The sequence below is a fragment of the Neopelma chrysocephalum genome, unplaced genomic scaffold (assembly GCF_003984885.1).
Source record: "Neopelma chrysocephalum unplaced genomic scaffold, ASM398488v2 Primary Assembly neopelma1_97222, whole genome shotgun sequence".
NCBI classification, from domain to species: domain Eukaryota; kingdom Metazoa; phylum Chordata; class Aves; order Passeriformes; family Pipridae; genus Neopelma; species Neopelma chrysocephalum.
Window position 1 is genome coordinate 742,128 of NW_020925863.1, and position 23,001 is coordinate 765,128.

The 23,001-nt window shown below is 36.5% G+C and overlaps 1 protein-coding gene across 7 annotated transcripts in view; it reads right to left on the reverse strand.

Moving 5' to 3' along the window:
* Positions 1-22,622, reverse strand: part of LOC113961500 — a 60,144-nt gene extending 37,522 nt beyond the window's left edge. For 3 of the 7 annotated variants that reach the window (XR_003532323.1, XR_003532321.1, XR_003532322.1), the window contains exon 1: positions 22,202-22,622. Coding sequence is in view for 3 of the 7 variants with exons in the window: in XM_027671881.1 (XP_027527682.1) it covers positions 22,202-22,359 (158 nt within the window). In the remaining 4 variants the exon portion in view is untranslated. The remainder of the gene's footprint in view (positions 1-22,201) is intronic. The other 4 variants (XR_003532320.1, XM_027671881.1, XM_027671880.1 and 1 more) reach the window with 3 other exon arrangements.
* Between the last annotated feature and the right edge of the window lie 379 nt (positions 22,623-23,001).

Genomic DNA, 23,001 nt, shown 5'->3' on the forward strand with positions numbered 1-23,001 from the left:
ATGTTACTTTTAGCATGACTACTATTGGTTGCCTCTTGGAAATTTCATCCTACTGTGTGCAGAAGCTCTCCAGGCTGTCAGTAAGCACTGTGATGGAAAAACTGTTCTGAACTACCATGGATTGCCAATAGGATATGTGAGTCCAGGAATTTAATTTCCAAAGCTGTTCACTTTAGAAATTCAATTAAAAAAGAGGTGTAGACTTTCAGTTTCTCCTTTGTAAAATAGGGAACAGAAGATACCTGCTAACATTAGACAGAATAATTTTTTTGAATCTTTGAAAGGGATGGACACTTATTGCTGCATTTATTTCAGAAGAAAGAGTCAACTGATGCTGTGGAGTGCTGAAGGCTCCCAGCGCTCCAAAGTATTTCTGTCACACACCCTAGAAGGGCTTTAGAAGGAGGGAAATGCCCTGAGATTCCTCACTGTGTTCTCTCTACCATGACAGTCACTATTGGAGTCAAAAATGAAGACAAATTCCAATACTCCAAACACACATTCTGGAAGTTAAAACTTGTCCTTTACACACAACAGTGATTTAAAACCAAAACAAATGTAAAATTTCCCGTAATGCCCTTTTCAACCATTAGAAACACAAACTAACATGCACAACTTTCAACCAGAGGACGAAGTAATAGAATTGCATCTTTTTTTGGCAGCAGAGGAGTAGGGGAATACCTGCTGCTGTTATTTTTTGATGTCCTAGTTTAAGTTCAGACTCATCAAATTGATGTGTAGCACGATTTTAGTCCTTTAAACACAGCTACCTGTATTTTTTTGAAAAGCCAGGAGATAGAAATATGTGAGGATGAAACTCGATTTCTGTTTGTTTAAAATTTTCTCATAAAGGCTTTTGTATCCCTTGGCCTGCTACTTTCCAGAAACATTATTTCTGCCAAGAAATCTAAATACAATGTCACCAGTTAAATAAGTAGATTTTTTGGTTTTTATAGTAAAACATATAGGGAGATAGAATAAAGTTCAAGGATACTTTCCTCTTCCACACCTTTTTTCCCTGAAAGGAGATAATTTTCCATTCACACAAACAACAAATACTATTTTCTTTTGTAAGTAGCCAGTGCCTCATCTTTTATTATATTGTTATTGACATAGGTGGAAGTAGAAGCTTTCATTTCTGGTACAGAATGAGAGTTTTGTTAAATAATAAACCCAGAATTGTATGCTTTTTTTCCAAGTTCTCTACGGTACTTTTTCCCTAAAAAGGTTGTTATAGGAAGTGGAACAGACATGGTTAACTTGTTTCAGGAGTTTATCATACTGTTTAACAACAAATTTTTTTTCATAAATCATTTTCTTCACCATATGTGAATAATATTTTGGCACATGCAGTGAGTCTTGTTTTTTACTAATACCTCATTTTACTAATTAAATTAGCGTATATGGACATGAACATTGAAATGCTTCTTGCCTTCAAGTTAAGACATGTAATACTTTTCAATGTTTCTTCTCCATCTAGTTTCACTTCCAGAATTTCAGTCTCTTTTCACCTGCAATAAGGTCATGGTTGGGATGGTAACAAAAATCTGTGAGGGTGCATGTTGCTGTACACTGAGTTCTGGCTGCTTGAAAGAATTTAGCCATCACAAGTCGCTCTGATAAAGGTGCAGAAAAGGGCATGCTCTGGTCAGTGTTGATGCTGCAGCAGATACTATATTCTGCTGTAGTGAAGTTGGTTCATTGAAGAGGTTTTAACAGTTCATTTTAATTATTTTTAACTAGGAGGAAAAGTTTTAAATAACTCTATACCAGGGAAAATGTTTTATCTCATGACACTGATTTCTGACATGGCATAGGGAGTGCTCTGACTCTGCATTTTCAATGCTTCTAGACAAAATTTCTCTCAGCAAAGACAAGTAGTACTTAGCAAACTGAGGCCTCCTTTGTGTTCCTTCTGTTACTTTATTTGATTGACTGTTAATAACATTCTTCCTCTTAATCATCAAAAGATGCAGAATTACATACTTATTTCTTAAAAAGTGTTACACCAATCCTTCTGCCTTAAAGTTTGTAGAGAACCTTCTGTAAAAATTCATGTTAAAAAGATCAACAGCCTAAAGTACGAGAATGATTTGAAGTATGTAGAGTAGTGTGCATTAATGTTTTACTGGTGTTTGGGTTTGGTTTTTGGAGGGTTTCTTGTGGTTTTTGGGGGGGGTTCTGTTTTTGTGTTTTAATCTGGATGTGTCTAACCTTGGTGAGACTCCCAGAAGCAATTTTAGTCAGTCTCCACCTTTTAATCCCAAGCACGGTGTCATATTCTTGGCTTGCACTTGATAAAGGAAGATATTTGTGTGACTCTCTTTTAATCATATAAATCTAATTTAATGGAATTTCATCTTTGTAAAGAAACAACTATCTTTTGTTGGAAAGTATTCTTTTCTATAACTCTGTAATAAACAACCCACATTTTATCTTGTAAGGCAACTTTCTAGTGTTACAAACCAACAAAAGCAAGTCCAGCACATGATTCGAAGCACGGAATTTCTCCTCAGGCATTTGTCCTAAATATGAAGGTAGCTCAAAGGATGTAGAGGTTCTGTACTTGTATTTTTCATTCATTCCACACCTCAAACAGATCAACCTTTGCAGATCCTCTAAAACATTCTCCCCCTCCTATTTGTTTGTTTGTTTGTTTTGAAGTGTATATCTTGCCCTCTTAATAGATTTAAAATGGAAAATAAAGGGTGCGGTAATAGGCTATTCTGCTGAATTCCTGTGAAATGTGGAAGTTTTCTCCATGGAAGTCCCCTATAATATCTGACATCCAAATGGCACACTTCCATAGCTTGGAAAATGGCAGCCTGCAATAATTTTGGTAAAGGTTGGAGATGTTTTTCAAGAAGAGTTGGCATCTCTTTAGCATTGGTGTCTATAATACTATGATGAAGGGTTCAAAGACTTGGCAAAAGGGTATCAGGTGCCCTTTGTTAGCTCTGCATTTGCTTGGTTCTGGTCATAAGCAGAGGCTGAGATCATCTTCTTTTCCGACTTGTTACAGGTATCACTTATTTTGTGATGACATAATCTTCTGGCAGCAGCAGAATTACTTTAAATACAGGGCTACACTAATCAAAGTCCATAAGCCATCCTTCTTCTCCTTCTCCCTAAATTATTTATGAATAAATTTGCATAACTTGTAGCATCTTTAATTTTCTTTTAAAGCGCCTAAAAAGTAGATTTGAACCTGGGATTGTGATAGTTCTAATTTATCTAGAGGAATGGTTTTAAGGCATTTTTATGTTTTATTAAATGGTTTTACTGGGTATTTTATTAGAAAAGTAGGCATACGTAGTTGTACTTGTCCAAAATGGACTGAAAGCTTTTTTTACTAGAAATTATTTAGGTAGATACTGTTTCACATAAGGTTGCTTGCAGAAGCTCCCCACAAATTATCCATTTAGTTCTATCTTGGGCTCTTAATTATGCCAAGCAACTTTGAAGTACTTCTGGCCCATTACATTAAACACTAAATAACTTAGTGGGAGGTCACTTTGTTATGCTTGTATGAGGGTGAGATAAAGTAGCATTACTCAGTATGTGGAAGACATGTGACCACTGAATGCTGGATTGCTAATTTATATGAAGTCCTTCACATAAAGAAATGAATGACTGTATACCATTCATTGCTATTTTTTTAACCAGCAAACTGATAAATATTTTGTGACCACAGGTAAGCAGAAAACTCACTTTTTCCAGCCCACAAAACTTTGAGTTCAAAACTAGTTCTGTTCTACTCAAAATTTCAGTGAAATTTAGGAAGAATGAAGAGATCTGTTTAAAATAATCGATTTGCTGCTAAATGAAAAACAGCAATTTGGAGTCAGTGTGCCTGTTTTTGACTATAAATTCGCTTTTAAGCCCCAGAACTGTTTTCTGAAGGAGTTTTCCTTAAAAATGGTACAACTCCACACAAAGTTTAACTTTATGAATCACCGTCTTCCAGCTTGACAGAAAAGCCGATATTCAAAGACTGCAGTACTTGTGAATTAGGAGTCAAACATGAAGTGAAATCTTCTTACGTTTTTGGTGAGAAGTGGCACTTGATCCTTGAGGCAAAGAAATTTACTTCAACCTACACGACACATCACATCACATTACGAACAAGTGCACTGGCAGGGCTATAAGATGAAATGCCATTTTCTGTTAAGTTAAAAGTAGGACACGTTTTTTCCATTTCTGAGAGTTCTATCACTTCATATAGTTGCTTTTGGAAATGAAAAATGGCAACAGTCCTGTACAGAAGTGGTCTGTGAATTACAGAAAAGCAGCTTATGCTGAGTAGTGTGGCACAAGAAGATGTCAACCATTTCATGAGGAGAGAATGCAGAACAGTCATATGGAGATTATGGGGCCCACAAAATTTAGTTATGCTAAGTCTCTTATTCTTAATAGAGATGAGGATAAATAAAATATAATTATGGTTATTTTTTATTTATTTTAGCAGGCTCAACAAATATAGTGACCTTATAGATAATCAAGATACTTACAGTACCTGTACAGTAAATACAGATAAAGAACATACAGATAAAGTTTTGTTATCTTCATATGTTTTCATCAGTATCCTGATCTAAATTACTGCTGCTAGCTTTTGAGTGTGATATACAGCTGTGTGTACAATATACCATACAGGATTACCTCGATTTCTTTGTTACTGCTTAGCAGTGACCAAAAGAGTCTGTTTGCTGTGTTTTATAGTAAGGTGAATTAAGGAAATAATATGCCTTCTGACAGCCTGGGAGTCAGGGAAATAAAAAGGGAGGAGTTTCTCATATTACATCATTGTGAATCTGGAACAGAAGACCATATAAGCCTGGGTGTTCTGCTGGCTTCACCAGTAGCTTGGTGGAAGGGGGAAAAGGAAGCTTATAGAAACATTTCAATCTATACCAATGGGATTTTTTAACAGATATTTTAATGTCATTCTGGTGTCTATGTTGAAATTTTGTTCTACATATGGATAAAAGCAACTAAAAGGCCATAGAGGTGATGGAACGAATGAAGAGAATTTTATACTTTGTACTATAGTTTGATAAATTGCCTTGTTTTTTTGTTGTTGTTTTAATAGCTTTGACACAATTTTATTTTCAAGAGTTGAAATCAGTGGAAAAAGAACAAGACTTAAAACGAGAAATGTGCTGCAGTGAGGACTGTAACCCTAGCTTACAAAAGCTTTTGCTCATAATAATAAAGACTGGAGTTGTAATTAGCTTTTTTGGAGTGTTTTTCACTCCAGCTGCACTAGACAATACTCTGACTTGTAGTTAATACATACAGACATATCTACTTATTTTCCTTTGCATTGCAGCATGTGTGCTTCCCTAATTGGCAGCTTGCCATTTATATGTGGACAACAAGATTATATTAGCAAGAGGGAAAGACTGAGATATCAGATGTCTGCATTACACAAATATCTCTGTTACATTAGTGAAAGTAGAGATTTAAGTTTGAATTTAGTTATTTGGATCACAATGCATTCAAATTCTCCATAGGGCTAAACAAGAGTCACAAATAATCAAAGTCCAAGTTAAAACTCAGACTGCCATTTCTAGACTTCACATTAGGACCACCTGTTAATTTCATTTATTGTAGAATCTATGTAGATATCCAGCAAGAGTAGATAGATTTAATAAAGCCACTTATGTTTTTTCTTAATACTAAAACTTATATCGAACTGCTGAGATACTCCTCCCCTAATTGAAGATAGAATTGTGGTGGCATGCTATTTTCTTTTGGTGAAGTTAAACATCATAGGTAGGAGCAAGATGACTGAATACAATGTTCTAGAAAATGCTCCTTACCCCATACAAGAACTAAAAAAATTATCATTAATACCCCACCCATCAGAGAACTGATATAGTAACAAGAGCTATATCAGGCACTGTGCTACTGCCCTTTTAAATGGATGTATTGCTAATCTTACTGAGGATCATTTGGCACCAAGTTCTTGTTGTCTAGCTAGGCCAGCAGGGTCAAACTTGCAGCAAAGCATTGGAATGAATTCTATCTCCCTTGGAAAGTCTTGCTGTGTCTCTTAAGTTTCTTTTGCTGCATCTTAGGTGAAACTGATTTTGAGTATAACCTACTGTAATTCTGGATCTTGTCTGAGAATTCAAATATTGTCACTAAAAAAAGTCAAATTATGCAAAATGCTTATGTAAAACCAACAAGATTTAACTACCTAAATTCTAGAAGACAGGATTTTAGGGTTTTTTAAGCATGGATCTTGCATGTTTTTCATGACTTCAGCTCATAGAAGTCTAATGTATTTTAATAATGCTTTCAGGGAGACTCAGCTTAGGACTTCAGTTTCCTGAAGTTCCTGTTTTCGGTGTCCCTTCTTCTATTTAGTGTATGACAAGTGCTTGTAGTAATTTGGGTGTTGCAGATGATTACAAACTGAAAAGTATTGTGTATTTTGTGCCTGCCAACATAAGGAACTGAATGAATAGGTTTTGAGGACTCAAAAGCAATGCCTTTCTAGACAGACTACTTGAATTAGACAAACAGACTCTGAAGACTTTCTGACCCATGCTGCGTAAGCTATAGCTTGCATAAATCTGTGCTGAATGAGCACTCAACCAGAATTACTTGAAAAGAGTTGATAGGAGTATTGCCAAATGAAATGAACAATTCCCTTAGTTCTGTAAAACTAAGGTGGTTATCCATGAATATAGTCACTTATATATTAAGGACTTAGTTGTTAGAAGCAATAGGGACAGTGGAACACTTAAAAACAGCAAAGTCTGATCATCTCTATTCCAATCTTGCGTTTTATAGTTCTTATCACATGAAATAGGGAGTTCAGTAGCTTCCCTGATGTAATCAGCTAGAGGTGACACTGTTGAATGCTAATCCACTGTCTCAACAGTCTGTATGATCTCCATAGATTTAAAAAAAAAATCCAACTGGTACAGCAAGCCTTTGACCCAGCTTTGCTGTCAACTTATCCAGATCATCACACAGGGAATTCATTCACTTGCATAAATTTGAGCACATTTTTAATTCCCTTGCCCTTTCTGTTTATTAAATACCATAGTCCTGATCCTCTAAATAGGTTTTGCCAACTGAAACACAACACATAAAGAAACCTTCCAGGAAACATAACAGGTAAACAAACCTTCCAGAAAACACAAAGTGATCTTTTAGCATCATCAGTAGCCTCTTAAAAACTTTTGATTTAGATATTTTTGTGAAAATCCTGATGTCACGTGATCCACACATCTAACTTAATTCAACCTTTGAGCTGGCTGGTAATTATGGTGATACTAAAGAAAGGATACATTTCAACAGAGTTTAGAAAAAGTTGGATGGTGCGATTGAATTGCCTTTATCAGTCTTCACTGAATTCTTTGTCTTTTCTCATCAGTCAAATCCATGTCTTGTTACACAACTCTGACTCTGGCTTCACAGTTTTGAGGATAAACTAGTCATTCTTCCTGGTCCATTTCCAGGGATTTAAAGCATGTTTGCCCCCCACTAAGAAGATGTTTCCCTCCAAAATATCTGTATTTACTTCTCCATCTTCTCACCCAAGCAGGTAAAATCCATTCACTTTCCCAAGTGCTCTAGTGGAGTGACATAATTTTGTTAGGTAGCTTAAGAGACAGATAGCAAATACTTAAATACCTGCTTATACTTGAAGTTTCTATAATTCTCTTTAAGTCTGAAATCAGTTTTTATTAACTTTTCATAACAAGCCACTTATTCAATACTTGCTCCTACTAGGGATCATTTAAGAAGTACAGAAAATACTTGTTAAGATCAGTATTACAGGACCATGGGTCAATCATCCTTATGAAGAGATAAATATGAAAGAAGTGTTTGATTAAGAAATGTTATTAACTGAAATTTGAATTTTTATTTGGGAGTATAGAGAGAAATGAGATGTTATTTCAGCATCACTGTGTTGGTCTGTTGAAAAAAGCACTTACTGTTTGCTTTGGAGAGACTTTTTAGATTTTGTTCATGTCAGTGAAAGGTAGAGTAACCAGCTCTGGAAAGCAAATTTGCCCAATTTCCATCTGCCTCATAGCAAACTTCTGCTTTTGTTTTTAATCAATCTGGAAGTAATTTTTGAGTATGAAAATAATGAGTATTCTCATGAAAAATCCATCTTAATGCTGCTTTTAACTGTCATGTTTAGGAAATGTGTTCGTGATTTATCAAGAGAGGTGTTATGATAGGTAACAATAGGAATGGCACTATATGAGGGAGACATTGTCTCCTTGTTCTTAGAGTAGGGTAAAATGTGAGGCTTCTGAGGCTATGGGAAATGAGTTTTCAGTACATCAAATGTTTTGACTTTTAACTAAAAGATTGAGTTCTGCGGTGCCACCATCTTTTAAAGATTAAATCCACATGGCACTATATGGAATACAATATCCATTGTTCATACTTCTTGAATGACTTGGAATCATGTGTTAACATGATGAAACCAGATGGGATGTTCAAACACTAAACTCCATTCAGTGCTAGCCAGATGTCTTTCCTGGAGGATGGGGGAGGGCTCCTCCAAATAGAAATTTCGAAAAAGATAACAACTGTAAAATTTTGAGAAATTGATTCAAGTGATAAATATGTTATGTTGGTTATTCAGTAACTGCTTATCTATTTTTAGGTAAACTTCATCTGATTTCATCTTTGTTCCTGGCTTCAGATGTGGATGTATCATAAAATCCAAAATGGTTTTTCCCCCCCACCCCCACTCCCCCTTGAATGAGGAAGTAAAAGTAAAATTGACTTGGCAAATATGTTGTGAGATACACAGGGTTTGCTTTAGTGGCTCTACTAGCATCTTATAAACAAAAAAATGGAAAAAGAGGGCAGCAGAGAACAATGTAAGTCAAAAGCAAGCTGCAGAATGTAGCGCTAAACTAAAAAAAAGTTTATCAAATGGTTAGCAGTCACTCAGAAACTTTGTATCTCTAAATTAGATTAACAAATGTTGCTATTATGAGCCAGCTTTATGTGTGGCTACATTTGCAGAAAATACATGGGTATCATTTTGTGTCTTAAAAAACTAACCAAAACAAAACCTCCTCAGTTATGCTACCTTTGACCCGTACAAAAATTCCACTACAGTGGGCTTGCAGCAGCGTGGAAAGACTGTAAATATGTTTAGACAGGTGGTACAGTCTGAGGCCTTCTTTAAGGAAATGGAAAACAATACAGAAGGTCTTCATTTAGAAACGTTTTCATATAATGAAGTATGCCCAATATATTTCAATGCAGAATGCCTTTTTCAGTGATTCTCACTTGTCATGAAATAAAGTATGAGTTTTCAAACAGAACAATTGAGGAGTAGTCTCCCCCACATTTCTCTTTCATGCTGTGTTAACCTCACTTATTTTACATTTGTGCAGTAAAAGAAATGGCAGCCAAGTCAAGTTTCTAAATTTAAAACTACTGGGTGACAAATCTTTGGCAAGGAGGGATGCACAATTCTAGTCTTCATTATGCTTTTCATCTCCTGTTGTAGAAAGCTAAGGAAAAAAGGAGCAGGAAGCTCATTAAGATATTGTAGCCAAAGGCCACAAGCTCCTCTACCATAAAAGTCTCAAATTTTCTTGACTGTCTGCTCTCCCTTCACGATGTCCGAAACACACAGTGAATCCTGAGGGGATCCAGCAGGAAATCATTGCTGTCTGTTCTGTGTAAATCCCAAAGAAGGAAAGGAAAGGACAGGATATAAGCACTGCATAGTGAGTTACCCAGCAGAGAGGTGTTGGAGGGGGACAGAGCAGAGATCTAGTTGTTAATACAACAAAAAGGTTGGAATTCAGCCAAGTCCCACTGGTCCTTTCAATGGCCTTGATGTTCTCACAACCTGTGTATACAAGGCATCAGGCTCCTTTTGCCAGGAGCGTGTTGGAAATAAACGATGGAGGCCTAACCCATTGGAGCCTGCTGGGATGATGCTACATGTGATTCCCTGAGCTAGTTGCTACAAAAATGCCCATGTAGGTACAGATGTGTTGCCATCGCCTTGGAGAACCAACTCAGTTTTGCATCTAAAAAGAAGATTCGTGCACTTGATACACATTCAGTGTTAGTCCCTGTTCCCTTTGAACTATTTCTTTTGGTTCAGGATTTTTTGGGTATAAATTTAAATCAGTATTTCAGCCAAAACCCTCTTGATTCCTCTTTGAAAAGGACAGGAACTTCATCAGCTTTTTAAGTAACTCAGGTTTTGCTTCCTTCATTAGTGTGATGATAGATTTTAATTTTTTTTTTTTTTGCATGGAAAAAAATCTTAAGTTACCCCAAATTTAAGACTGAGTTTGAAAAATTCAACTAGAATACTGGTACTGAAAGAATAACCGATGAATGATTCTCTAAATGAAATTATGTAAAATTTATTCCCTGAATGTAAAACTGACGTAGGTTAAAGGGATATTTTCTCCTCTTTAAAAAAACCAAAACAATACAAAAACCAACCAAACAACAAAACACCGAAAACAATCAAAAAAAGACCAAAAACACAAAACGAATGTGTTTGTGGAATTGAGGTGTGGATTTGGTCATAACATAAAACAGTAAAACTTGATAATTACAAACAAATACAACTAAAAAGTAAAGGTCCCAGTGAGGTGAGGAAAGAGGAAGCTTGGATTTAGAAACAAAATGTCAGATAAATCCCACAGATTGAAATTGCATTGTTCCATATTTTGACTTACTGAAATTTTGTGAGACTCTGCTTGTTTTACTATTTTGTATTTTGAGGAAATTACAACAGAACCTAATGAGATTGCAACCTGGTTATTTTTTGAGGTTTCCACTAATAACGAAAATGTAGATTTGAAGTCCTAATCTTTCCTGTGTCCGTTTAATAAAAGTGTTTATGTATTTTCAAATTGCTCCATAAAAAGGCACTATTTTACTTGCGTTTACACTTTTAAGTAAAATTGGAGTAACTTTTTGTATTTATGGCACCAGTTCCAACGTTTCCATCTTTACATTTTGCTGTTTGCAGAGGAATACAGTGATTCAGGGCAGAGTGGTTTAAAGAAGCAGATTGGATGGGGGTAGAAGAAATGGATAAGAAGCTGCTAATCAGCAAATGGATTTCACAAGAGGAATCTGTCTCTAATTTTAGAATTTTATAAACTGATGCTCTGAAGCAAACCTGAGCTCTGGTCCTGACTGTGTGGAGGATCTCTTCTCCCTGTCTCTAATATATTAGGAAGTCATTTGCTTGAAGAAAGATGGTTTTTTAAGTGTTATGCAAGGCTGAACTATTACATAAGACTTACAGAAGGAGACACCTGGTTGCTTGAGGTTTTTTTGTTGTTATGGCTTTTTCAACTGACATAAAAAAGAATTTTATAATGAAGCACAATTCAAAGGTGTTTTGCTTTAATTTCCTTTCTTCGGGTAAAATGTGTAGTGAAAGCACTAGGAATGATTGTTAAGTTAGAGAATCAGGGAAATACGTGTTCACAGAAAAAGGTTCTGTGGACCACTCTCTGTATTTTAGGTGCACATATTGCACGTAGAAGAGGCTGATAATTCACAAAAGTAAATGAATCAAGGCACAAGCGTAGTGTCCTATTTCTACCATGCTATTTTTCTGCAGATTTAGTAGACTTCGTGACAATTGTAACAAATCAGTTTGGAATTTACAGAGAATAAGCTTCATATGAGTTTTCTCTGAAAGGCAAGATTTTGATGTTCCAAAATAGCAGAACATGAAATGAATTTATATTTGATGTAATCTACTTTTTCTATACTTAATTTAGAAACTTGACTACTATTAGATTTATTCCTTTTTATACTTGCAAATCATTGTAAAATCAGTCATTTACAAACATAGCAAGAACTTAACCTTAGGTTGTAGTTCTGAAAAAAAATTTATAGCAGCCACCTGAAGCAAGAAACCACATTTCCTGAGAAAGGATTCTGAACTTCTGGAAGTGAAGGACACAAATGGTTGCATGCACTGATACACAGCAGCCAAAAGTGATGATCTTGATGAGATAGCAGGAGAAAACAGTGTGAAAATTTACTTCATTCTGTTTATCTCAAGTCCAACTCTTCAGTGCTGTGTGTTTCCTTCACAGAAACAATGTCTGTTTTCAGTCTGCAGAAGTAGTTGAATTCTCAGCTGTGCAAAAAATACAATTATGACAAGTACACTTGACCTTCAGTGAAATTAAGGAGAGTACCACCTGCACTAAATATGTCTTGTAAACAGTGTCAGGAGCAAAGGGATACAGTCTGGCTAGAAATCAAATCCAGTTGCATAGCTTACTGCAATAATAACATTTCAGGTTTCTTTAAAGTTTTGACTTCTAATGGTACCCTACTCTTAAACGAGGAGTGTTGATGAGTTGTTAGCAGCTGTGCTGTGAACAGGAGCACTCTTTGTGCTGAGATAAAGCGGCCCAGCTCTAGAAATAGTCTGTCACGCAATAAACAACTTTTTTGTTTCTTGATTCTCTTGTAGTCTAAGTGTTACAAATGAAATTGAAGAACATAAGAAAACTGTTTCAGGACACACTTCCCAGAATATTTTTGACCCCTTGACCTGTGCCTACTCCTGGAATAAACAACTATAGTAACACCTATATTTTGTTTTATAGAAAAATATCCCCCCAAAATCAAACCCCTTAAAACTATCTAGATAATGAAGATAGCCTAAATTAATTTTTATATAACAATGTCATAGGAAAAACAACAAAATATTCATTTAGAAAGAGACAGTATCCTGAAAGCTACTTAACATATCCAGAAGACAATCCAGTAAAAGGAATGCTTCAGTCCAGATGCAAACACATGTGCCGTAGACATTCCCTATATGTAAACCCTCATCAGAACTCTTTTTGTACAAGTCTCACCTTGAAGTAATGCTGTACATAGAGGCCGTGTTATCCTGGGTTATTTTGGCTAGACAGTTCTGACTAGTGGGGTTTTCCATAAAAACTACTTGCTGTTATTCACCTATTTTATACCAATTCTTTCCCTCCTTTCTGTAACTTAATGAACCTTTTCAGCATAGCTCAGTGAGGAAGGAATATGGGGAAGTCAAGTTAGTTATCTAAAGGTTTTAAATGTCTAAATCATAATTTTAAATATTTTTTAGGCTCAGTTAGCTAGTATAGATCACAAAGTGCAGGAAACGTACTGGACGGTCTTGGATTTCCAGTAAGTTTTATACTGATGTTGTAGGGTGAATTTTAGTACATGGTATTATGTACTAATAGTGAAAATGATCTTCAATGCCAGGTCAAATCCGAAGAAGCCATCAGTCTGGCAGACTAGTATGAATGGGGAAAATGGGTTCCTTGCCCAGTGGCAGGAAATGCCCATGGTAAGCTTTTCAGAAATAAAACAAAATCTTAAATGGTCTTGAATATGATGGTAATCCAGCTTAAACTTTCTCCTCAGCAAAGTTAAACCATGGACCTCAAAAATCTTAGAAGCTACCTACTAAATATAAAGCACAGATGAATAAACACTGTCAGGTGTGTGCTGTCTTTCATATTATCTGCATTGCTGACAACTGTAGAATTTATAGCATTTCATATTTAATATACATTTTATTACACTCCTTATTTTTGTAAGTCAAAATTGTACACACCTATATAGTTTAGCTGTTTATTATTAGTCTGTAAAACTGCTGTTTTCCTTTAAAATTTAAAATGGTCCTGATATAATTAATAACTCTACAAGAAATCAATTTTTTTTTTCCCTGAGGAAAATGAGGTGTAGTGGCTTGGCTGTTTTGTAGCAACGGGTTCTGGTTTTGTCTTCCATTTCCATAGCAAAGGGAATTAATTTAAGGGAGATCAATAGCATTGCCGGCATACATTGCATACTCCCGCTATAATTCACAGTGCTGGGGAGTATTTGACATGAGTTTATACTTAATCTTGTATCTTGCTGTATAGAATTATACAAATTAAATACCCTTAGAAAAAACCTTTTGTTTTTATTAATTTAATGCAGTAATACTAATAAGGGAAAAATGCATAAAACAAATCATTGTGTGTACTTATGATAAAAAAAAAAAGTACTAACCCTTGATACTTGGTGGGTGTAATGGATGTTGTGTAAAGCGCCCTGCACTTTGCAGCGTGTGAAACCTGCACAAACTTTCCAGTAATGTTAAAGCACTTGCAAAAATGTTGCACCTGGAGCAGGGAGGAGTGAAGAGGGCAAAGGTCAGCATTAGGCATTAAGACACTGACTAAACAGACTTTACACTTGGTGAAAAGTCCAGACAGCCCCTGCAGTGTCATCTTACAACTCTGGTTTTCTTCTTTTCAGGACATAGTAATCCATAAATACACTCAAGTCACCAGCAGCTTAGCTCTTCCCCCGCTTCTCCCCCTTTTTAACTCTCCTTTCATTTTTAATTCTTACATAAAGATCTGAATTTTTAACCCTTTCCAAGTATTTTAATCAACCCTGGGAGCTGCTTTTTTTCACTGCTGTCATTTACTAGACTTATCTTTTTAAATCCTCTTTTTTGAAAATTATTTTCTAAGAAAAGTGGTTTCAAATAAACTAAGAAAAATATTGCTTGCAAACTGTAGCACAAACTCAGTGTATGGATAAGACATCCTGGAAAATTATTAGATTTTTATTTCTAAAAAAAGGCAGTTATCAAACTCTGTAAACTACTTAAAAGCAATATTTGTTTCTCAAATAGCCAGAAACTTTATGTAAAATATCTCATGGGATGTAGCATAAAATTTGTTTCTACAAGTACTTCTGAGCTTATTTGTTTAGATAGATGAAACCAGTTTCAGCTGGGATGCTGCAAGAAATGTTTGCCATTGTGGGTTTTTTTCAATCAAATGAGCAGAAAAATCTCATCAATTTCTCTAAACTGGAAAAATGCAGAGGTAAAACAAAGAGGTGTTTGTACTTTTATCATACAATTAAGTCTTTCAATTTTGCATCTATTACACTTAGTAGCTGAAATCATGAGACCAAACTGATTTTAATCATTTTATCAGATCCCATTATCCGCATCCCATGGTTTAAGAGACTGGATAGACTCCTAATATAGTCTGGAGCCTTGACAGTAAAAATAGGTTGGTGAAATACAGCCCATCAGTTGCATATAATTGTGCACATTTTGCTGACTTCCTCTCCTTGTTCTGAACACTGCATGAGGCTGTACTTCCACACAGGATATTTTCCCCTTGCCCACTTTTCACTACCCTGCCCCTTCTGCAAATCTGCTGAGATATTCAGCAGGTCTGTCACATTCCCTTTTTCATTAATTTTTTACATCTTGTGAGCAGCACTGACACAAGAGACCTAAGGGTCTGAGTAGTTCTTTCATACTGTGCATGAATATTGATTCATAAAAACATTCATCAGAAAATGATTTTTTTTTTCTTTTGGATAGAGATCTCGTATATTCACTCAGGGAGAGAAAACAAAACTTCCAGTTACATGTGTGCGACTTGGTCATTTCAGTGAGTCACAAAATGGTGGCCTGAAAGCATCTCCTGTCAAATCTCATGGTCACTGCAAGCTCACTGATTTCTGTTCTTGCACAGTGATTTTTTTGTTGCTACCCAAGGGTTTCAAACTTGAATATGATGGTAACCCAGCTTATACTTTCTCCTCAGCAAAGTTAAAATTATAGACCTCAAAAATCCTAGAAACCACTTACTAAATATAAAGCATAGACAAATAAACATTACATTACGTGTGTGCTGTCTTTTGGTCTGTTCAATGGTGGAAATCAAAGAATCATCAATAGAAACAGAAAGGTGAAACTGGGATATAATGGGGGCAGAACCAGCAAAGGTATTTGCTTCTCATTGCAATGTGCTCTGTAGAAATTACAGACCTATTTCAGCATGATGCTTTAAGTACATGCTGGACTTTGAACATGGAAGTGATTTTTTTTGGATCACCTTTAGGCTTTAGAAGTAAGAATACGCTCAATGCCATTACAAGATCAGATCCTTGGTGCACACACACTAGAGGTAGTGAGTGTCTAGGGCTCAAGTTTGGTACTCCTGGTGACGCAGTGCAGCATTTTAACCTGCAGTGAGTCTCACTGGTACCATGGGACAGTCTACTAATAACCCACTACAGGAATCAGCATTTTACTGTTAGGCCTTGCATGAATGTTGAATCTAGAGCATCATTACAGATGGATTAGTACCTTCCATTCATCCTATATTCTGACGTTGTGTTGCAGGTTACCAAAAAAAAAAAGTGAATATTTGAGTACACGGAGAACTTAAGAAAATTAGACTAGAACTGAATAATATTAATCTCTTGAGAAATAGGCTTTGTATCTTGTCTAGTTGTAGAAACATCACACCAAAGATGACCTGACTTAATAGCAGCAACAAAAGACCATTTTGTCTAGTATTTTATGTTCTTTTCCAGCATCTGAGGTGTCTCCAGTACCCTTTGCTGTGGTATCTCAATGCTGACTTTGTAATAATAATCACATATTCAAAACTTCAATTCTGCTAATATGACATAGATGAGAAGGCAGGGAGTTAAATGATTTGCCCAAGGCTATGAAACATCATGCTGGAGAGCTGAAATCAGACCTTTTACCATGTCTGCCTGGCCAGACGCAAGGTCTGTGCTTTGTTTTATGTTCTTAGGCATGTTTCTTCACGCAAGTGTTATTTGGACTGCATGCCTGACGTATAGCAAAGGCCATACTGCCCACTGCATTTTCTTCTGGGTTGTTTTCCACCTTAAACTTAAAAAGTTACTGGAATTTTAATGAAAACCTGATTTAACTGAAGAAGAGTGTCTTATTGAAGCCATTTTTATTATTATTTTTCAGAAATTATATTCTACAGGTGTTTAGTAGTTTCTTGATTCAAGCTTATGGTGATAATATGAGACCAACAACCACTCAAGCATAATGTCAAACTAAACTCTGAATAGGAGAGTTAATTTGTGCAAAATAGTACAACAGTAATAAGTCTGTTGCTGATTTTTTTTTTTGACCAACCAAACTTGCTCTGTATTGCTTCCAATTGGTCTTTTTTCCCCACCTCACTTTTCTTCTGAAGGATTCATTTTAACCACTTACCTTATCCATGGGCTGTGCAAATCTATGGGTGAAACACTTTGTGTCTTTTACAAACTCTACTTGCTAAATCTCCAATATTGTATTACTTCACACATATCCCACTAAAGCCAAATAAAATAGCAGGTAAGACTGTAATGGTGTCATCTGTGCACATAATTTTGTGGGTAATATTTGTGTGTGATACATCCAGTATTTACAATCTGTACTTGGCATGTAGATCACACAGTCACAAGTGAGGCTGATCACCAACCCACGTAGTGTGGGTGGGATGTGTGTATGTAAAATCTACGTAGGCAAATTAATAGCAATTGAAGGTTACAGATGTTTTAAGGGTGAACATTTTGGACAGTAGAAAAATACATTTTTCTAACACTTCCAAAATGTGCTTAATAAAAATTTGATTAAGTACCATATCCTTCAAATTTTCTGCCTTCATTAGAAAAGGCAAAGCATTTCATGCTTTAGTTCACCCACACCTTTCAGTCTTTTTGGTCACTCTTTGCCTGAGTTTGTTTTGGCAGTTTTGTTTCTGCTTTTATGGGGTTTTTTGGGACTTTTACTATTTGGCCATTAAATGATGTCAAGTACCTGTTTGGCTGGTGTCTGATAGACATACGTATTCCTTGTTACACACATTTCTAAAAGAGGAACTTGCCATGATTTTTGCCTGAATGCTACTAGATTTGGCACTGTACAAATAATATGAATTAAATATTCTTAATTATTTCATCTCATACTAGAAAAGATTCAGGACAAAGGAGAGATTGATGCAGTGTGCCTTACAATGGTCCTACTGATTTCTCTACTGGCCTTTCCTCTGCACATGGTCAATTAGAATTGAAAATCCTGTGCTGATTTCATTCGCTGGAATTTTTAAGCAGGTCAGGAAGAAAGATGTTATTGAAAGGAAAAGTCTCATCTAAATAAGAAAAGAACACGTGGCCATCTGGTCTAACTGTACCATGCTGAAAGTCATTTTGACTCTGCTGTAGTTCGAGCTTTGTAACAGTTTGCTAAAATATCAACCAGAAATCTGTTTACATTAAAACACTCTGTACTTTTTATCTATAAAAATGCAATGTGCAGTTCTCTTCCTATCTGTAATGCATGAGCTCATTTGACCCTATTACCTTATTGAGACTGTCTATGTTTCTGGTAGGTTCTCAAGTTACTTCAGCTCTGCGAAGGTATAAGTGAAACTACCAATCTTTTGAAAGTTTTGGGGGTAATCCTGAGCACTTTATTCCTATGACTAAAACTTGCACTTCTGCTTGAACTAGGAAAGGCTCAAACAAGAGGATGCAACAGGAAGCACGAGGGGAAAAGGGGAGAGGAAAGTTTAGAAAAGCAAACTAGAAGTTGAAATTTGTGCGAGTAGCACCATGGAGTTTGCACAACCAACTGTAGGCCACAGACTAAGAGACAAGCTGTAATAGACACCAAATTTTTGAGGAATGGAGTCATAAATATGCATGAGCTTCCATGATTGCATTGTTTCAACATCAGCTTCTAAAAATTTTAAAGTCAACAAAAAACCAGAGGTCAGAATTTTTCACACTAGGTAAATAAACTCATTGCTTAAAAAGCTAGAACACACAGCTCCAAATCTCAGGTGGCTGGACAACAACAGCAGGAGGATAATGTCATACATACAGAGACACTAGTCACTTGTGTCTTCTACCTACTTTAGTCAGAGCTGTTGAACACCCAGCACTCACAAAACCCAAGAGACTTTACTGGGAGAAGGGGACAGTGTTGAACTAAACATGGAGGCAAGGACCCTGTCTTCATATTCTCAGGTTTAATGCTTAATTCTTATGTGATTAGTCACTACTTTTGCATTGACAAACATTACATAAATTGCCAGTTGAAACGTCCTTCTAATACAATGTAGTGTATAAATCACTTCTGAAGTTTGGAGGAATTGATTTGCATAGGATTTCAGTCTTTAGGAAAGGATAAAAATATGATTGCTTATTGTCATTACCTTAAGAAAATGAAAGTCAGCACTTCATAATGTAGCTGCAGGCATTATTTCAAAATACATTTTTGAAACAAGTGGCACATTTTATTTTTTTAAAGCATAATATGCCAGGTAAAGTAGAAAGAAAATTATCGCCTTAATATACTGCATATGTGTATATACATGTAGCTTAGAAGTGCACACTTCTTGTGTATGACCATTGTGTTGAGTTTGCTTGTATATTTCATATAAGGTATATAAAGTGTTCCTTTAGAAAAGTATTATATCCCTTGCTTTTAAAAAAATAAAATACAGGAATATAAATTTGACCGCAGCTCTTGATTCGCTTAATTTTTCTGAAATCTCTATTCTGGAATCTTGCTGTGGATATTGCTGCAACTACATGCAACCTTTTGTTTGCATGTCTCTGCTGCTATTTGGAAAGGAAGTTTTTTTAAAACTAAATGGGATACTTATGCTGGGTTCCTTTCCTCGTAGTGTTTATAAGCAATATTAAAGAAAAAAGCCAAGAAAAATTTCCATCTTTTCATTAAGATACTTGTTAGAGTGACTAAAATATAGTTTAAGCCTTTTCAGGGAGTAAATTAAAAGCAGTGTACGTAGGTTGTGTGCTTAAAAAATATATTTTCTTCTAAGTCTTTTTCACACAAAGTTCATATTAAAAAAATAAATATTAGTCATCATGTGTGTCGCACCATAATTTGTACCAGAAGACAATGAAATTCCAAAGAATTTAGAATATAGGTCCACATGGCATACATTTAAAAATTAAATGGAGTAAATGCTTTGAATCTTCTTTTCCTCTGTGTGTCTCTGCTAACCCCACCCATAGCCACACCAAACGTAGAGTAACTATTTTGGGGAGTACTGCATTCCCAAGACCAACTTTCTGGCACGATGACACTGGGCCAGTCGGCATTTCTCTGGTCTGTGGCAACAGGAAGGCCAGGGGTTGCAAGGCCAGCTAACTAGTCCCCTGCCACGCTCCCCTTCTTCATTTGAAGACAACCTACTTACAAAGCATTTTGCTACTGCCTTGTTTAAAACTACCATAAAACTGTCTAGGAGCTCTTGCTAATCTCTCTAAACCCAAATGTTTTCAAATATTTCAGTTTGATGGGCATTCAGGCGTGGGTATCTGGACAGTAGCTATTTGCCTTTATGTAATATATCATATGCATACACAAAATCTTTACGTAGTATTTGAGAGCTACACGGCAATTATGTAAGTGGTGCATGAACTTAACGTAAAATACTGCATTGACTGTAAAGCTAGAGTAGAAATCACAGTAAAATGGGAAACATTGGATGTCCCTGGTTACACTGTGTTGGAAAGTGTGTGTACATGTGCGTATGTTTTGTACAATAATGTGTATATATGTTTACAAAGTTTCTTATTTTGTATTTTTTGCAAATCATAACAAAGTTGAAACCGAGCCTGGCCGACATAAGGAGGAAAGGCTTGTGTTTGTCTTTAATCTTTCTGCAGCACGGTTCAGACTTCTGTCTGATCTGCACATAGCAGAGCAAGGGGCTTGCCGTGCATTGCGTGCAGGCTCCTTGATTGTGGAGGGGAAAAAAAAAAAATCTGGCTGGAATCCAGACAGGCGAGCGCAGTGCTCTGTTGATCATTGTGTCTAGCCTTCAGGTGTCTCAGCTCACAGTGGGCGGCGGTTGGGGGAGGGGGAGATAACAGGAGGGCAGACAAAGAATAAAATGGTGTATTTTAAAAAAAAAAAAAAAAGAAATCATATGTAAAAATTCACGTCAAATCCTTTTCTTTTTTTAAAAAATGCTTCTTTTAACGTTCCTGTCCCTGCAGCGGGAGCAAGCAAACATCTGTCCAGGAAGATTTATTTAAGCCATAATTAGTAGCGTCTGGAGTCTTTCAACAATTTCTCTTTATTGCACTTAATTTTTTATTTTTTTTTTAAAGAAGTCTGCTCATCTTTCACTTAAAAACTGTTTTCACTTCATGCATTATTAGAGATCCAGCCCAGCCAGGACTGAGTCAGATTTCTATTGTCTTTGCTTTTTCCCTTCTGATCGTAGTTTTCAGAATCCAACTTTTAGTAGGGAAGGGGGGGTGGGAAGCATCGTGCAGGCAGGGGAGAAAGATCTTATTAAAGATCTTATGAGCATGTGGAGGAAAAAAAAGAGCAATAATACAAATCAGTGCTGTTTATTATACAGTTATTCACTTGGGTTCAATTTCTTTTCCGGGGAAGAAGAAGAAAAAAAGCACTGCTTTGTCTGTTGCTTCTGTTTGAGAACTCTCATAAATCTTGCCCAGAAAGCAACTTGAGCTCAAGGAGATCTGGCCAGTAAAGCTCTGGGAAGCAATTTCAATGTCTCTTGCTATGGATATTCTCTTCTTTCTGCCCCCTTCATCTCCACTGCCCCCTCCGCCTCGACTTTCTGACATTATACCGTGAAGAGCCCCACACCCTTTCCCACCCCACCAGGAATCTGAGTAAATGCAAGCCACAATCTAGAGGTAAAGTTGCTTATCAAAAAGCCTCTCCTCATGCTGAGTGAGTCCAGATATTATACTAGTGTTTTTTCAGTCCAGCCATAACCCTTTCTAACACTCCCCCCTTTGGCTCGCCTCTCCCCCTCCCCCCGTGGAAGGGGTGGGATGGGAACCTTGCTCGACTTCATTGTTCCAAATGTAAGAGCTATTTGCCCCAAAGTGTCTTTGCTGTCTTTCATAGCTAATTATAATAACTGTCAGATGTCTGGAAAGTCTGGGCTGCCCTTGCTGGCGGAGTTAAAGTTTGCCTTTATGTTTTCCCCTTGGGGACAGATCAGGCCTGATTAGACACAGAGTACAAATAAAAGTGAACAACATACGTGTGTAGGGCTTTTTGTCTTTGTTTTTCTTTATGAACAAAGCAGCACGCTGGCTATGTCAGGAAGCAGTGTGTCATGCAGTGTGCATGCAGGCACTGCCCTGGAGGATAACTCGCTTTTTCTTTTTTCTTTTTTTTTTTCCTTTCTTTTATTGAAGCATGCAAGAAATACTCCTGAATTTTGATATCACTTTAGATACTTGTTCATCGCATAAGAAAAGTAATCATTGATTTAATGGACGTAACATTTTGACATTTTTAAGATATTTACTTTCCTGCATGAAAATAAAAATAAATAGACCCCGTACTCACAGTTTTGTTGTGCTGTGCAGGTCGCTGTCTCCTTCTGCAGAGACAAGGAGGGTCGGGTCGGAGGGTGTCAAGGGTGCAGAATCCCAGTTAAATTCAGGAGAAATGTACAAATGTGCTTCCTGAAGTCGCCTGGAAGTCAGCCACTTGTGCTCAGACATCCCATTGCTGCTCTGCACGCTATACTATCTGCAGTTCTGAATTGAACTAAATACTGCCCATGTGAAAGACAGAGGAAACACAGTCATGTGGGACACACAAATCCACTCTATTGGCTCTGAAGGCACAACTTCAGCATTCTTGCATTTCCACCATTGGTTAACAGTTCAAGCTGAAAGAGTCTAGGTCCTCCTAGTGAGTCCGTTTTCCCTTTATGTGTGGAAGAATGACTGTAGGATTTTACAGTGACAGGATTAGTTAAGAAAGGCACTGAAGTCATCCCTTTGACTGAAGCTGGTGGGTGGGGATTGGAAGCTGTGCTTTTCTCAAGTCGACGTTTTTCCTTTTTCTGCCTGCATTCCTAGTGTCAGGAAATGCTTGCAGTTAACTCGGGCAGCAGAGAGAAACTGAAGTGACTTTAGGAACCTGACTTTTAGAGTAATACAGTGTTACAGACTGTACAATGATTTTTACAGAAATAACTAATCTGGCTTGCTAAAGTGTGGTTGTTCTCTCTTTTGCAATTTGTTTTTTTTGTTGTTCTTATTTTGGTTTTGTTTTGTTTGTTTTAAGCTCAGAAAGGACTGTATCAGGATCATTTCTCTTGAATTTTGCATCACATAAGGCACACAAATGAGACCAGT